We start from the raw sequence: 18,083 nt of genomic DNA, 5'->3' as shown, positions 1-18,083 counted from the left end.
GCAATCTTCACTTTGACAACCGGGCTCTTCTAGCCTTTTAATGAATCCACTCACCGAGGGGAAGCACAGGGCTGGGACGGGGAAGCCGTTTACCGCGGGGGTGTTGGTGTTTGTGGAGGGCGGGGTGGCGGCCTCCAGCGGATCCTGAAGCCCGGAGGAGCTCAGATCGCCGTCCGTCTCACAGTCAGCTGTTACAACAAAAGCGCATAAGCCCGTTAGCATGTGACCAGCTGCAGCGCCACAAAATGCACACACACACTCAGTCTGCATGGAAATACACACCACTAATGAGCCCACGCTGAGATATAGCACACGCGTAAACAATAAAACATGCAGAGGGATTGATGGTGGATTAACTCTGAGCTGGATGACGATATGTTACTGGACCATGAAGAGAGAATTTGGGCTATTGTCTCAGAAACTGTGTTCAAGAAACTGTTCAATAACTACAGCACAGCACACATACACACACACACCATGAGATGAGACTTAGAGGGTCTAAATAATTTACTTATCTACAGTTTCACATTTCACTTTAGCTCTGCCTGTGCTGTCAGACCTCCACTGCTTTTGTTTGAGGAGCTGCTGTCTCTCTACTACTTAACACTGCATATACATTTTGGAAAAAAGACTAGTTTTATTTCTATTTATGTCATGTATTCATCCAAGCAAAAGGGGACCAAGCCCATGTATATGTCAGAGGAGGACATTCATTGCTTTGATTCCATCAATTGTTTCGAAAAATGCGCATTTTAAAATCACCTCTCAGAGATTATTTTATTTTTGTTGGATGTAAAACATCTTTAAATGGAGCCTCTTGCAGGCCAGTTTTAGGTCTTATGTTTCACACTCCTTGATCTTGAATGCGACTATTTGCCTGAGATGTTTATATTTTATGAGAAAGGCTCCTGTGTAACCCGTTTCCACCGCTGTCTGAAGTCCTGGGAGGATTCTATAAGTGTGGGTAATATAGATAAAACACTTCCAACCCAGGGGATGAGAAGAGTCATAAAAATGATGGATGACCTGGTATCTGTTTGACAGGGGGGGTTTAAACTTGTGCTTTTCTTTAATGGTGATCATGAACATTGATGAGCTCTTGTTACAGGATGGATCAATTTGATTAAAGCACTAACTGATTAGAAAAAAAACCTTTTCTACATTCATCTGAGTTTTGACCCCGGGTCCAACGGTTGAAACACTCAAAGTTCCTGAGACAGTTAATCTATGACACTTTGTAATTCATAATCTTACAATATGTCTGGATGGTAGTTTACCAAATTCTTCACTCAAGTTCAAGTTCAAGTAAGAAAGCCATTAGTAGAATGTGGAGCAGTCAGAACCGTCCAACAATACAACAATGGATGGGGATGGTCCCTCTTATTGTCGGACTACAAGAAGCCCAATATGAACATATAAGGAGAAAATTCCAAGTTACAAGCATAGAGGAGACACCACCACCGAGAACACTGCAATTTATAGTTCAAATTAAAACAGTAACTGTTGGAAAAGATGAATGAATGAATGAAAATAAAAGAAATTGATGTAATTTTTGTTGTTTTCTTATATATATTTTACCATTTTACTACGTTTCATTTAGTCCTATGTCTCGGGAATATTTCTTTATGAATATGAGTGTGCTTTCTATGCGAGTGTTCACTGATATGAACGCACGCATTTTGACGTGTTGCTCTATTGTGCTCACAGTTAGCAGAGGACAGGCTGTTATGGCGGACGTGGAAGTGCTGGTCGGCCTCGGGCTCCTCTGGCTCCGCGGGGCAGTTGGAGCTGACGCCGGAGTCCACGGAGCTGGTGACCGGGGACAGGACGGGGGCCGGGGGCGTCGGCGCCGGCGACTCCGCCGCGGCGACGCCGCTGACCCTGGGCGACGGCAGCTGGAGCTCGGGCTCTTCCTCGATGGCTTCCTGCGCCAGCTTCTTCTTGCGCTCGTCCGTCTGCCGCCTCAGTTTCTCCCTCTGCCGCTTGATGGTCGTCACCCGGTCCCGTATGGCCTTGGCCACAAGCTTGAAGTCTGCGTCGCACACAAAGCCGAGCACCACCTGTATGACAACACACACGGGAGGAAACGGTCAGGGCACAACACGGACACGCACAGACCACGCCAGTGCTGACGCAACATGCAGAACCCGCACGGGCAAGCTGTGACATCAACAGTCCGCCTTCTGTACCAACATTTGTTTCGTAAAACCCACGCATGGACCACATTCTTCCGTCGTCCTCTGTCCCGTGGGACAAAGTGGGACGCTCAGTCCCCGACCGCCTCTCAACACGTAGTCAGATTACAGCAGATCGGCCGGACCAGATGTCCCCCGCCGATACCAAATTTGATCTTGATGAAAACGACCACAAAGGAGTAAACAACTAAGGAACTGTGGCTTGTATTTTCATTAAAAGTGACCTCCACAGAGGGAGCTCCGAGGACACAAGGGCCTGTTTCGTAACAAGCATGAGGGCCTTTATATTATTAAAGACGTGACTTTTGGCTGCTTCCTGAGACACGCTCTCACATTTCCAACCGGCGATGATTAAATGTTGAGCCGTGACCTTGACACAGTATGCAAGGTGTTCACTTTATGAGTGGCGGCAGATTTTAATGCTCCTGCGGACATAATAGCACCATTGAAGAGCCATCATGATGACGGGGTGCATTAATGAGGCTGGTTTCACTGTCTGGGGTGAAAGTGTCAAAAGATGCTCAAGGAGTTTCTCCCTCACTAATAATCTGGAAGCAGATTTCAACCATATTCATTTATTGTGTGAAAAATTAACAGCACATGAAAATTACTCATTGAAAATGTGAAGTTTTAAGGTGCCAATCAGCCCGTGGATTCATTTCCTATACTACCGTATTCAACTTGAGGTCACAGGAAGTTGTGGTATGATATGAATTATGCATGTGATATTTATAATAATATACAAACCATATATTGTGCAGTTACTATTACTTGTATTTTCTACTTGTGGCTGGACTCTCAGCTGGATCCAATTCAGTTTATTTCGTGGATGTTAGCATTGCCTTGTGATAAACGCATGGTGACCACATGACCCACCTGCGGTCAAGCAAATACTTTTGGGGCATTGTGTACGTGCAGGCTTTTCTTTCCGTACTTTGACACGATCAATTAAAAAGCACTTATCACATCTGCTTCTGATGGGAAAAGCGTGCAGATTGTTCCAGCTCAAAACAAGATTAAAAAAAAAAAGCGTGAAGGATGCAGGGAACATGTGGAAGTCGGCTGCATTTGCCTGCATCTGGTTGATCTGGATGTATTCACCTCATTTACCCCGCTAATGGCTGCTCCGAACTGGGTCAGTGAAACGGTAATGCGTCCCGTGTTTGTGCGGCGGCCTACCATCTCCTGAGCCACCTCCTCGGGCACGTCTTTGTAGAGCTCGAAGAGGAACTCGATGGCGTTGTTGTCCTTGTACTTCCCGTGGAGCTTCTTGGTGTCGTCCATGCGCAGCCACAGCTTCAGGCCCGACTTCACCATGTCGTCCTCCTCGGCCAGCTCCACGTGCACGCCGTTGTTCTCCTGGAAGAACGGGTGATACAGGAGCTCCTGGATGGTGTACCTGCAAGTAAAATAAAGAAAACCTTCAGGTGCTTTGTGCACAAAACAGTGGATGGAAACAGTGGCAATGACTTGCTGCAACTTCCGCCGCACGCTTTCAGGTGTACCTTTCGTCTTTGTTCATCCGTATGCAGCCTTCGATGATCTCCTTGAGTTCGGGGACTTTGACTTTGTAGAAGCTGTCAGGCTTCATGCCCTGCAGAGAACAGAGGGGAACACAAGGCGTCATCATCAGGGTTTCATGTGGACCTGGCGACGAGGCGGAAGGAAACCGACGTTTGGTTTTGTCCGATACAGTAAACAGTCGCTCCCTCCTGCACTGCAGGTTCAGATCATCGTCTGCCTGGTGGCATCTGCTGCCGGGCCAGCATGGAATGCAAACATGTCAACATGAGAGCGGAACGACATGCTGGAAGCTCAAACAAATTCCAGGATGCGCCGTCTGTACTAACTTCTGTTCACAACCCAACCAGACTCTCGAGGTGGAGCCACTTGTTTGTTCTGAAGGTACTTGGAAACACTTCACACACAAAGCCAGGGGTGTGTGTGTGCATTTTCTGAAGAAATGTTTTTAACAGTTCACATCATATTTTGATATTTATTGTATGACTAATACTTTCCTTCGATTAAAATTTTTTTTTTAAGAAAAACATGCAGCAGCTCATTTCGCATTGTTCTTATGAAAAGTATCATGGGAGGCTCAATGATTACAGCAGGGCTCCAGGCCTTGAGAAAACACTGATACGAAAGTTAAAGAGAAAAAAAAGGAAAAGCCCAAGGCTATTTGGTTTACAGACACCCGAGCAACCGGATTGTTCTGGGTCAAACACCCAAATAATGTGACTTCCCAGTGAAAAGCTGAGTCCCTCACTTTGTTATCACATTGAAACGCTGACACGTCAAACAGTAACTGCTTTATACTTTGTTGTGACCACAAATCTCTTCCAGAAGATATTCCTGCGAGTCAAAGGACAGAGGCGGGAGGAAAACCCAACGTGTCTGTCTGGTGTGGCAGTGAGAGATGAGTTACATCATAATTAACAAATCACTCACATATCACTGCGAATCAGATGAGTGCAAATACTAATTCAAACCCCCCAAAATCTTGTTTGCAAAATGATATTTGGATGATGCACTGCAAAGCACTGAGGTTAGTTTTATTCCTGCATGTTAAGTTCTGTGTCCTCACGCCCACCTTCAGAAAATAATACTAATACTCATTTGGGACCTACTTCCTCTTGTGTGGCGACAGGGGTCAAAGGGCTGGAATTGTACTGACTTAGTTTGAAATGTCACACTTGTATAGTTGTCAACACCAGGATCCATTCAGTGTGTATCCAAAGCATGTGGCACAGGAGGAAATCCTAATGAGGGAAACGTACACAAACACTGTACATGGTTGGGAAGATTCATTACTTCTTGTGCCATGTTTGTAAGAGACGTGCATTTGCAGGATGAACAGCAGAGCTGTTGTAGCCTCCCAGTCTGCAATAATAAATAGAATAATTAATAGACCGTTGCACATGAATATACCTTTAGTATGACTCGACTTTTTGAGGTTAGACGAAAATGAACCCTTTGATGCAGAACATGGGTCCAAAGTGACCACACTGTTTTCTGGTGCTACATCTCTGCAATAAATTATTTTTTTATTATTCAAAAGTAACATTTCTATTGTTTCATATTGTTCCATTGATTTTATTGCTGTTTTAAGTGTATCACATTGTTGTTCTTAGCACTTTTAGATTTACAAGTGTATAGTGGAATGCAAATAAAATGTAATTTTTTTTAATAAGCATACAGTTTTATAATTTTTCAGTTTTTCAGTCAGTTCAATTGTCATGTTATCTGTAATCAAGTGTATGTGCATGAGTCACAAAATGACAAATAAACATTATTCAAACGTTAAATGTATGACTATTTTCCCCAAACCTCAACTGAATTGATTATCAAAAGTTATTGTTACAGTATGAATTAAGGTAATTTAAAATCACAGTTCGATAAATGGGTCATTTGTGTATAATACAACGTATTGTTGTTCTTAACCTAAAAGATAAATGGAAATAATGGCGCGAACAAACAACAATTAAAGACAAAAACAAGCTATTAAAGGAATGCTTGGATTATTCAATCATAAAATTATGTGAATTCAAACACTCACCCAGCATTAAATCACATGGAAAATGAACACGGGTCTTTTATTAACCTATGTTGTGCATTTGATGGGGTGTGAATATGCCGTGCATCAAAGGGTTAGCAACTTGTACAGCAATAGGTTCTATTATTCCCAGTGAAGCATGTGTGTCGCAACGGACCTGCCGAGAAAAGCTGGTCAACAGTTTTAACAGAAGTCCTGCGATATTTTAACTACCGGTACTTACGAGTGACTTCAAGCACGAGTCCGTCACTTCAAATCAAAAGCAAAATTTACAGGCTTGCATTTAATGTGCGCCACGCCAATAATTTGACACGTCATCCGTCCCCCACGTGAAACATAAACAACTCACTGAAAGCACAGCAAATGTCATTTCTTTTTCTCCCTTTCAACGCTGCTGCATGACGAAGCTGGTCTGGGGCCTTACTGTGCAGTCCTGTTCACCGAGGAGCCAGAAACACTCCGGCTTGTTGGCATTGTCACTCTGTCACTTTCCGGCTTCCGTCAGAAGCTGTTTACTTTGCATATGTGACACACAGGGAAGAAACAGAACTCTTTGTGGAGTAAAGCGTGAAGCACTTTTTCCAAAACATAGAACTCTACTGTCGCCTGGTTACGGCTTCAGAGCTCCAGACATAGCAGCGTGCATGCATTACTTTAATGCTGCAGCGTAACACCTAATATTGCTCACTTTCTTTAATGAACGCTCATGTGTTTTTAGAGTTGTGAACATGTGCATGTTGTGAGCCCGCAGTTTTTCCACATCTCTAAAGTCTAGACCAGGAGTGTCAAACACGTTTTAGTTTAAGTTCCACATGCAGTTCAATTTTATCTTGAGTGGGCCTGACCGGTAACATAATGCTATATTAACCTTTAAATTCACATTTTAAAGATGTTTGTTGTTGTTGTGGCACAAAGAATACGTGATATTTTTTTACAAAAAACAAACAATTACGACAAAAAAGGACCATAATGTCAACAGAAAGTAAATTGTAATGAAACCCTCTGGTGCAAAACAGTTAAAAGCCCCCCCAAAAAACTTGCTCGCCGTTGCTTTATAGGTGTTGCTACAAACTCGTAATGTTGTGTTCACTACTCTTAAGAACAGAAGAGTATTAGTATTAGGGCCACTGAAGAAAAGAAAAATTTGGAGGCTAAAAAAAACCAAAGCCTTCATGCACTGCAAAAAAAGTCAAAAATCAAAGTCGATTTTTTTTTCGCAGAGAATATTTATTTTTTACAAAGTCTATCCATCCACATGCCAGTGCATGTGACTGCTTCAAAATGCGTCGCAGGCGGTTTAATAAAGGTGAAAAGATTTAGCTCATAAATACAGTGCAGTCATCAGTATTAGGATTATAAGACACAGTGCAGCCTGCAGCGTTGTTCTTTGTTGTGCTTATTAAATGTGTTAATATTAATCAAGAAAATCCTGTGTAAAATCACATGTCCATAAGTAGTAAGCAGCCCTATATAGTCAGAATTAATGGATTTAATGTGATTTCACATCCACGGGCAAATGATGATGGATGGACCGACGTCTCTCCGTGAAATCGACTTTGATTTCCGACTTTTTCTGAAGTGCATGAAGTTTTTTTTGTTGTTGTTTTTTTACCTCCGAAAAAAAAATCTTGACTTTGATTTTCGACTTTTTTTTTGTTTAGCCTTCGAATTATTTTCTCTTCACTGGCCCTACTACAGTACTTAAGAAATTTCTGATCTAGTAGAAGATTGAAATTTCACTTTAAAATACATCTGTAGTGCAAAGGTATTTGTTTTTGCAAGCCTAATACAACACCAACATAAAAAACAACAAAAAAGAAACATTAGTGTCAACAGCGACTTCTGTTTTCTATCAAAGCTTTGTCGTGACGACAAACTTTCCAGTAAAAGCGAAACTAAAAGCAGCTGGATTTGGTTTCAGAAACCGGCATTGGGTAGGAAAACCAGGTGCAGCCTGCGTCATGATTGCAGAAAAGTGGTCAGATTATGGTGCAGTTCTGCATCCTGAGCTCGTAACGGATAAATCTGATCCTCTAATCGGCACAATGAAGCTTTCATTCCACGTGTGCCCCCTTTTCTTTCAGAGGATTCCTCTCAGGGAAGAAAGAACAGATGTGGGCAATTATGTTAAACATGAAGCCCCCCCCCCCACTTACACTGGTGACTTTGCGGTAGATTTGCGCAGCGTTTTGGCACTCGGAGTACGGGTACTCAGTCGTGGCCATTTCCAGGATGCACATTCCTAAGGCGTAGACGTCCACGGCTTCGTCGTACTTCTCCTCGTACATCTCTGGGGCCATAAACTCTGGCGTTCCTATCATAGTTCAGGAGGAGAGGCACAAGTCAATAAATTCCCCCATCAAAACAGATACGGTTCTTCTTTAGCCATTTATAATTTGCTTACTTTAACCCTTTGTTTAACCGGGAAAATAAAACGTAATGAGATCAGGATCTTTTACAAGGGTAACCTGGCCAAGAGGGCCACGTCACATCATTAGATTTAAAACATATAAAACTAATTTGACACAAATAATAGAATACAATACTTAAAATAAGATTTCCATACAAACATTTTTTAACATAGAATGCAGATTAAGTTCATTCACATTCATTAACTGTAAAAACTTTAACACTGATTTATTGATCCTCGCTCTTTGAAGAGTAATAAAGAACGGAAATGATGTAAGGATACCAGTTTAGACATCTTAGTTTAAACATTTGTGTCTCTTTTGTCTTAGTTACTACAGTATAGAATATTAAATTGAATCAAAATAATTATCAAAACAGCCAGAAATAATAAATATTGTCTTGTGATTGGACAGCCATGACGAGAAAGTCATTAGGACTAGTGTAAATGTCCACAAAGCTGCATTTCTCTGCTTTATATATTTAAATTTCCAGATATACTAATCAAGTTATAGAAGCATGCATATCGAAGCCTTGAAAGGGTTAAAATTGTTTGTCAGGAGCTCATTTGGTCTCATCCAGATTGATAAACTGCATATAATACATAGTAATGCACATAAAATAGAGTATCGTCCCATGAAGAAATTACAATTTCTATCCTCCATTTTTGCTTAAACTAAAAACTATGATTGAAAACAAACACTGAAAGTACGTCTACTTTTAATGTGATTGGTCAAGTTAAAAATAGAAGCTAAAATGATAAAGAACAACATATTCAACTCAAGAAAAAAAAAAAGATAACCATCATTATTACACTAAAAATACACAAAAGTGTGTCTGCAGATGGAATCTTTTATGTACAGCATTTCTTTTCACGTAAGGTCTGAATGCGTGGTTTCTTTCTAGAATGATTAAACGTGGTGGGATTAATCTGAACCAGGTGGAATTAAGTCAAAACTTTCAATAAGAACAAGCTTTTTAGTGCTTCTGACACACCCTGTTTGTACGAGACGGGAAGGGCAGGTTGGCACAGAACTGAAAAGCCATTTAAGTAATGATGCGGCGTTTAAAAATGGAGAAAGGAATTTAAAACAGAAGCACCCACGGATGCTCACATGCACGGGTTGAAGAAGACGAGGTGCGTATAAACACAGGGACTCCCGCAGATTGAGATGAGCGTCGAATTCATTGCGGGCTGAACGTAAACACTCACCAATGACACTTTTAGCAAAAGAGGCACTTTTGAGAGTGGCCAGCCCCAGATCCCCGATCTTGACGGAGCCCGTGGGGCCGGTGATGAAGATGTTGTCACACTTGAGGTCCCGGTGGATGATGGGAGGAGTGCGCGTGTGCAGGAAGTGAAGCCCTTTGAGGATCTGACGACTCCAGCGCTGCAGCAGCTTCAGCTTCATCTCCTTGAACCTCTTCAAGTATCTAAAGCACAGAGAGGACGGCGAACGCCGCGGCTCAGTCTAAACTCACGAGTGTCAAACAGTTTGTTTTTTTTGTTTTTTTTTGTTGATTGGCCACATTCAGCCCCAGTTTTGTCTTGAGTGGAAAAACGCGGCGACTCACGTTTTGAGCGTTCCCGAGGTCATGAGCTCCGTCACCAGGATGATGCACTTGTGGCCCTTCATGGTCGACTTCCAGGAGTCGTGGAAGCGGACGATGTTCGGGTGCTGCAGCACTTTGAGCATGTCCACCTCCTCGCTGAAGCGCTGCCGCTCAGCCTTGGTCAGCTTCCGAGTCTGCAGGAAAAGACACGTCGTATAAACCCACAGAATAGGATACTATTCAGGATATATGGTTTAAATGTGAAATGAGATCTCTCAGGTGTGTAGTGGTTCACACTCCCGCCCAATAGAGAGAGACTCCAGCCCTTATTTGACCCCTCATGTGGATAAAGCTGTATAGAAAGTGTACAGATGGATAATTATGTGGATAAATGGAGTTAGTTTGCAGCTGCCTGGATAAGAACGATATCTCTAAACCAAGATGACAGAATAAATGTATATTATTTCCAGGTCCAATGTTTAGATTTCTTGGAACAAATGAATAATAAAAATAGTAAAAGCAATTGGTCAAACTAAATCCAACAATGCCTGCAGACATCAAATACTGAAAATATGTAGTCTTTAATTTTGTAGATTGTTCTACAAAACCGTGAGAAAATGCCAGAGAAATACGGAAACTGATGTAAAATTAACTTGTCTTCAAAATGATTACCTGACTTTTCTGTTTAAACCAGAAAATCGGGATCTTTTATTAATAAAGTACCTGTTTTAGTCTTTTTCCAAGCGTTTTAAGTGGTCAGACCTTCTGTTGTTTGATGGTGAAGCTGCATAATAGAATGAACACATGATCTTTTATCTTTGTTAAAGTCAGCGTTTAAAATCCTTTAAAATACATCTGGTATTCTTTTGTCAAAGGTGCCGTTAACCTAAAGTCTGTTAACTTTGCTTTTCCCATCATCACTTCCTGATGCAGCTTCTTAATCACACCTGGCTATCAAAAACAGCCTTCCCCATCTGAATCCACAATGCATTTGAGACTGTTAAAATCCATTTCTTTGTGCTTCTAAATAAATATGAACAAGGCAACTTGTATCACATAGGAAAATAAAAAAAAAAAAAAAGAGAGAGATTGACAGCTCTATGACCAAGTAAGTGTAGTTTGGGCGTCATTGCTCCGTCAGCTATAAAAAAAAAAAAAAAAAGCGGTGTCGTTGACGGTCGACTTGTCGCTGGATCAAGTTTTAATGCGCACATGTTCTTGTCCTGTCAGAGTTATGTGCGGTTACATAAGTTGGCAGTAATAAACACGCTGTGCAAATATACAGAGGCCAATTTGATAAATCACTGTTACTTCAGCTAATGAGCTCTCGGTGGGATTGGAAACCGCAGGATCATCTATCTGCAGGATGCCCCACGCCGCCACTTCCCACACCAGTTACATAATCACATTTTCCTATAAGTCGGAGCTCCGACCTCAAAGAATCCAGGGGCAACTTCCAAAATCCTGATGAAAACTAAGCCAAAGGCTGCAATCACATTACGCAAACAAAGACATTTTTATGCTTCCTCTGGGATGAATGGCCCAATTTAGGCGCAGCAGGAGTAAATCTGCCTGTGGTGGGTGGCGACTGGAAAACTCCTGGGAGACCAGAACCATGAATCCTGCATTGAGGCGGATTTCTGGGAAAAATGCTCGACATACGTTTATGCTTACAATCAGACTCGACCGCCGCTCGCTCCTTCCTCGCTGCTTTTTTTATTTTTATTTTTTTTCCCCCAGGAAGTGAGGAACAACCCAGGAGGCAGACTGTCTGAGGAAACCTGCGCGAGGCTGAGGTCGGACAAAGAAACGCTCCGTTTACCTGCGTCAGTCACCTGTCACGGCGTCGTTCAACACGAGGCGGGTCGGGTCAAAAGGTGACACACAGAGGTCATCTTTCATTTCAAAGCATCACACAAAAAGTTGGGGAAACATTTTTAGTAGATTAGATCATTGTCATCTTTAATAGTCTTTTGAATGGTTATCCGTTTTATGGGTTTTTCCCATAAAACGGATGTTTTGTCTCAAAACAATTGGCATAATTGCAGACAAACAGGATCGGCTCAGCCGTGGAAGAAACACACGAGCTGTGTTCAACGACAACAGGAAAGATCGCTCGTCTTTAATTTGATATTTCTACAGATTACAATTAATGTTACTATTTCAGGAAAAACGATGAGCATATGTGAGCAGCTATGATTGGTATGTGATGTTGATGTAGTGCGGACAGTGGAGGCTTTTTACCATAAAATCCATGTTGTTATAACTCAGAACAACAAACAATAATTGTATCTTATCTTTGAAACACGCTTTAATAAAATACAAAGCTTTACTTCAAGTACTTTTACATTTGTGTTGCAGGGCGGTGACGTTGGGATTGGATTCATTACATTGAGAGGCATTTCTAGTAATCTGGCCTTTAAATCCAATGGAAGGACAAAATATTCGAAACGCCTCTCGTTACTACATTATTAGTGTGCCCAATGAGCGTGGATTGTCATGTATTTCCAGTGAATTCTACAGCGTTACTTGATAAACATGCCTCTTTATCTAAAACTGTACATGCCGTATGTGAAGTAGATATATTTTCAAACTATCTTTCAAGTTAAAGGTGAGTGGCGTCACCTGTGTAGTAACGATGGGAAGCAAGAGATGTTTGAAACGTTGGTTGCAAACATAAAATTTGACAAGCAGTTTCATGATTTCTAGCAGCAGATATACAAACAAAGAACAAATCTGAATACAAAGCATTGGCTAACGTTTTAAAGTGTTATCAGAGTTTAAGAAAAAAAAACTCTTAAATCACACCAATTTTCGGAGTCAGTTCCAGTTTAATCTCATTTCCTCTTGATACAAATCATGCAGCTTTATAGGCCCAAAGGTTTACGGCTGCAGTCGATCAATCACTGTGTCCTAAAAATGAGGAAACTCACAAAAATATGGCAACAAATCATGATGTAAATGGTAGGAGTGTGTGCAGTTTGTGTGTGAGAGCCAGGTCGAGTGAGTCAGTGGGTTTATGGGTCGATGTGGATAATATTTATGTATCTAAGTGTGATAACACCAGACTCCAGCGCGGCCGACTTCGCCTCCTGTGGATTGTTGCCTGTGCGGAGGAATTAAAGTGCAGTGCAACTTGTCGAGACTTGGAAACCTCCAGATTTACAACAGCTTGGCAGGTAGATGACACGACTCCCGATTATCTAAATGACAAATGCAGCCGATTAAAGAAAATCCTGCTAAAGCAGCAGGATTTTCTTTTGGTGGTGAACCCTTTTTGAAAATACAGTGGATAAGTTAAGCACATGTGGAAGAAAATTGTGAGCAGGGTTGACATTGTTCGGATTCTACAACGTTTCTAATCTGGGGAGCAAAACAAGTCCTCCTCCCAATAAACACACATACTGAAGCCATGACGAACAGTATAAGTGAAAAACAATCACACAGTAGCGCTTTTAGGCCAAAAACAATTCCAGTTCACCATAAAAAAAAGTCTAATAAAACAGATTATTTGTTTGATTATTAAAGACAACAACAGCCTGGTTGTTGTTCGGAGCCTGCTGGTATTTCCTGAAGAGGAAGGGCTCACTGTGTATTGCTTCAATCTAACTTTTCCGAGGGATATTAGAGAACATCTATGTCTGGAGCCCCCCCCCCCCCCACACTTTTTGGAAAATGAGAACAAAAAAAACACTGTGCAATACTGGAAAAAGCAAAGCAAGGGGGGGACCACAAAAAAAAATAAAAAATCAGCCAGCTCTCTTTTGAAAGGACGAGCGGGGAGATCCATGAAAAACAATCCAGAGTCGGAGGTGTGTAAATGAGCCTAAAGCGCCATCTCTTCCAGCTGGATGACTTATTCTTAGCCACTGGGAGGAGGTGTGTGTGTGTGTGTGTATTTAGTTGGGGGTCCGCAATGGCTGGCCTTGGAAAATACTTGGGCTTGGTGCCACATGAGTAGAGTTACATAAGCAGTGTTGATGGTAGAGGAGCCACTGGTATTAAAAAGTCCCTGTCAGCCCCCCTATTATGACAACCGGGGCCGTGAACACGGCGTGTCATGGCCAAAACAGGGTGGCGCTTGCTCGATCGCTGCAGCGTCCTGGTGTTACGCTCAGACAGATACGGCGGGTCTGGTCTGGGTAGCATCCAGTCAATATGGACCGACTGTTTTTAGTCAGAATTCCTGCAGTCGCCACAGAGAGGAAAGTAGGGCAAGCAGAGAGAAAAAAATGGATCCAGTCATACCGCTTATAGCTTGCAGGAATGTGTGCCAAGGGTTAGAAATAGAGGTCTCACTATATATAATCACCCAATCTTCAACATATGAAATCGTTCTAAAAGAAAATGACAATAAAAGCCTATTTATTTACTATTCTTTGAAATATTCAGCTCGTTTTTGTCATAATTGCCGTGACAAGTGATTCCTTGTAATGGGATCAACCAGCGACGCCGTCCATTACGTCTCCAGAAGTAACCAAAAGCTAAAAAAAAAACTGGTGGTTTAACACATATGTTTAAACAATCTAAAAAAAAAAAAAAAAAACCTTTTCACATTTGGTTTCAAAACTTTAACATTAGGGGCCCATTTCTACGGCAACATTTTCATGTGAAAATACAAAAAGTTCATTATAATTTTTGGTGTTAGTTTCCAGGACAACGGTGCTCGGAGCCTCTGAAATTGCAACTTTTTGGATACGGCTCAGTATATGTGGCACAAAGAATTACAACCATATAAGATAAAAATATACAATTGACAAATGAAATTTTCTTTGACGGTTTCATAAGTTAAAATTGATTTGAAGGAAAAGGGTTCAATTTAATATTTGTCTTACCGTTTAAACATTTAACAATCAAACTGTAATAACTCAATAATTCCAATAAAATGTCAACCCAAGAAATAAAACTAATAATTGGATGAAGGACATGTTAAAAAAAAAAAAATACAAGCTATTGCTTTCTGAGAAAGTTCACCTGATCTCCTCCAGTTGGCTTGTGCGCCAACTGTTTTTGGAGACTCCGATGCGAGTCTCGCCGTCTCTTTACCATATTATTGACAGTGTCGTTAACAGCTCATAATGCCGATGTTTAACATGGCGACAGAGAGGAGCCTCTCAGACGGAGACGTTCAGCGTTTCACAACGGGAGAACATCCGAGATAGACTGAGAGATCAGGGATTGAGGTCAAAGGCAACGTAGTAAAGAAAATGACCTGACCCCCCTCCCACCCCCGCCGCCGCCGTACCGTGGACACGGCCGCCATGACTGACGTGCATGCTGCACAAACACGCACGCCGGCACGTACAGTGGCGCAGTGTTGCATTTCCATGTTTGCGGGTGAGGACTGAGCTGGCAGTGTGTTCTTTCCAAGAAAAACCTGACGTGTTCTGTAAATGGAGCGGGCAGCGGGAGGTGAGCCATTAATCTCATCAGGATTGAGGACTCAAACCGGCCCCTGACTGCTCTCACTCCCACAACCTGACGTGACTCGTGGCGCCCGGCTAATTGCCACCGAGATGAAGGATCACACCGTCTCTGATGTGTGTCGGTCATAAGAAGCGGTCATGGGTCAAGCGGGCATTTGTCAAGCTAGTGCAAAAACTCTTTCTATATATAAACGTACAATTGTGGTGATGGTGGCAATGAACAGAGCACTTTTCATACGCGCGTATTTGTGTCACACTGCAGTTCAAATTGTCAGGCGACATTGCATCACTTTGTTTGACGACTAAGATTAGTCTGTTTGAGAGCTTGGGGAGATCTCATATTGTCTGTTTACTTTGGTATTTTTAACATCGTTTAACCCGTCCACTGTTTGCTTTCGGTGAGCCGAGTTAACCCGTCTCGTAGATACTTTGTATTTACAGTACGGTCCTCCTCGCCTCTTCAAGACATCCCTTTGCCTTTCGGTCTCGGCTCTGTACTGCACAATTACCACAGACTTTATTCTGCACGCCCCGTCTCACGCCTCCCTTTCGATGTGTAAGTTCCGAAACATCGAGTTTTGCCGCGCCTCTTACACGGCAGCTTGTGATTATGGCAATGACAAAGACTTATTCTATGGTGGCTTGTCAGCACGGTAAATACCAATACGCAGGATGTCCGGGGACTTGCCCAGCCTGATCACGGACTAAAACCTATCAGTGATTCATTAACAAAGTCGCCATTGTGGTCCGATATTTTTACTCGGATGGCGTGTGTGTGTGTGTGTGTGTGTGTCCAAACAGTTGAGGACCAGCTCCGTGTGCAACACTTACGTGACCTCTGGGCCATTTGAAGTCGTGTCAAATCAGGGCGAAAAGTCACTTTTTGGTCAAATCTGAAAGGATAACTCGACAAGGGAGGAGGATTTTTAAATACTGGAGTGGGTGTGAAAGGGATAAACTCTGTACGACTCCGGAAAGCAAGAAAACCACTAAGGGATCACAAGACGCCCGAAGTGCATCAAGTTGTCGGAGCATTGTCTCAAAAACGCAGCAGAGCAGCTCATCGTGGCAGATAAAAGGAAGGGCAGAGGAAACGCCTCTGCAGCCGCTCACAAAAGCCAATTTGGTTACACAATATCTGTTAACACGACGAACATTTTCGATAATGGCCGTGCTGTGCAGTAAAATCGAACAGAGTGCTTTTTTTTTTCGATAAGCTGTACTAATAAAGTTTAACTGGATTGCTCTTTACAAGCCGGTGCTCCTTGTTAGGATCCTTCTGAAAGCGTGTGCAAAGCTTGCTGTGAAAAGCCTTTTTAATTCAAGCAGCTGTGTGTGAGAATTCAATGAACAAGTAACGCGTCACATGAGATTCTTGCACTTCCATAAATAAACAACGTACTGTACATTTAGCGGCCCGCCATCCAGCACACTGAGAGGTCATTATTGAAAGCGGTGTGTTCGGCACACGGGCCCCAGTGGACACAACAGCTCGTCGTGTTACATCACGGTTACGTCTTCTTCGGCTATAAAGGGCCGAGGCGAAGCCGAGGCCTCCTAAACCTGATTAAAATGGAACCAAATGGCAGTAGAGCTGTAAAAAGAACAACAAGCGCTGTGCATACAATAATACAACACTGCCCCTCAATATAAGGAGAAAATTAAAAGTGTTTGAGGGTATAAGACATTTTACACGAGACTTGAAGTCTGCTAAACTGCTTTTTTTTTAAACATCTGAACACATAACAAAATGATCTGATGCCACTTCAAATACACCAAACCCAGATTCACCGCAGGAATTAACTCGGCTCTAATTGTTTTTAAAATGTTGACCCGTCGTTGTCCTCCAGTGAAAAAGGTTTATTTCCGAAAACACACCTGACTGGTTTTAAAGGTTTGTCCCTCCTGGGCAGATTCCTTGGGAGTGTGGCCACAACTTTCACAGTATCTGTTCAACAACACAAAGTAAAACAAAGTTTTTAAGGCTCCTTTACGTCCAGCTGAGCCAATTTCTCCTCAACTCCATTTGGCTTGAAGTATTAAAATGCAGAAGTTCATACTGTAACCCTCTTTTTGGACACAAGCAGCTTGAAAAATATATAATGCAGGAAAACAAAAGAGGGAATATGAAATAATCAAAACTTGAGTGTGTTGATTTGTTATGGGTTCAAAAGAGCTGGCTTAACATTCTGGCAATGTCTTACAAGGAGTTGTGCACAAAATACTAGAAATATTTTTAGAACCACCCAGGTTTGGACATTCATCAGCAGTTTCACTGAGAGAAGGATAATTACACGAATAAGAAGATTAGTGACCTGAAAGGATTTCCTTCTTCATGTTCCGAAAAAAAAAGATTTGCGAATTAAAACACGTTATTAAAGCCATTAGCTCAGGGGTGTCAAACTCATTTTAGTTCAGAGGCCCCATGCAGCCAGAAAAATAGTGTTATAATAACCTTCAAACTTTAAAGTACTGCTTTGTCGTGGTGCAAAAATCAAACAATTACCACAATGTCAGCATATTAAAACCGACTGCTGCAAAATACAGGGAAAATTCCTAAAAAAATTTTCACCTAACTCACACCTAACTCACCTAATTGACACTAATATCTCAGCTCGGGTCTCAGTCTTGTGTTGTCGTCATTATTCTTAAGAAACTTGTTTTTTTTTTTGTTTTAATTCTATGTTTTAGTCGAAATTTTTAGCTCGGTGATTTGGCCAGATTGGAGCAACCTTGCCAGCCAGTTTCTGAACACGGGCCTTAAGTTTGACACCCCGGCATTATCTTCTTATTTATAGACGTCTCAATTAAAGGGATAAGCGTTTTATTGGTTTCCATGAAATTTGCACAGTTCTCCAAAATAGACCTCCAAACAGTTACAGGAAGTGTACTTTTCTCTGGAACGTGCCAAGCTTTGCAGGAACTTACTGTTTGACTGAATCAGAG

At 42.0% G+C, this 18,083-nt stretch overlaps 1 protein-coding gene across 3 annotated transcripts in view; it reads right to left on the bottom strand.

The window, feature by feature from the left end:
* Positions 1 to 18,083, bottom strand: part of wnk4a (WNK lysine deficient protein kinase 4a) — a 45,241-nt gene that overhangs the window by 17,766 nt on the left and 9,392 nt on the right. For all 3 annotated transcript variants that reach the window (XM_080517198.1, XM_080517197.1, XM_080517199.1), the window contains exons 3-9: positions 9,733 to 9,905; positions 9,371 to 9,591; positions 7,908 to 8,065; positions 3,701 to 3,789; positions 3,375 to 3,594; positions 1,706 to 2,060; positions 55 to 188 (exon numbers count right to left, since the gene is read on the bottom strand). In XM_080517198.1, the coding sequence (XP_080373324.1) occupies positions 55 to 188; positions 1,706 to 2,060; positions 3,375 to 3,594; positions 3,701 to 3,789; positions 7,908 to 8,065; positions 9,371 to 9,591; positions 9,733 to 9,905 (1,350 nt within the window). The remainder of the gene's footprint in view (positions 1 to 54; positions 189 to 1,705; positions 2,061 to 3,374; positions 3,595 to 3,700; positions 3,790 to 7,907; positions 8,066 to 9,370; positions 9,592 to 9,732; positions 9,906 to 18,083) is intronic.

The sequence above is a fragment of the Blennius ocellaris genome (genome assembly GCF_963422515.1).
Source record: "Blennius ocellaris genome assembly, chromosome: 21".
NCBI classification, from domain to species: domain Eukaryota; kingdom Metazoa; phylum Chordata; class Actinopteri; order Blenniiformes; family Blenniidae; genus Blennius; species Blennius ocellaris.
The sequence above is the reverse complement of the archived record's forward strand: the minus strand, read 5'-3'. Positions and strand labels throughout refer to the sequence as shown.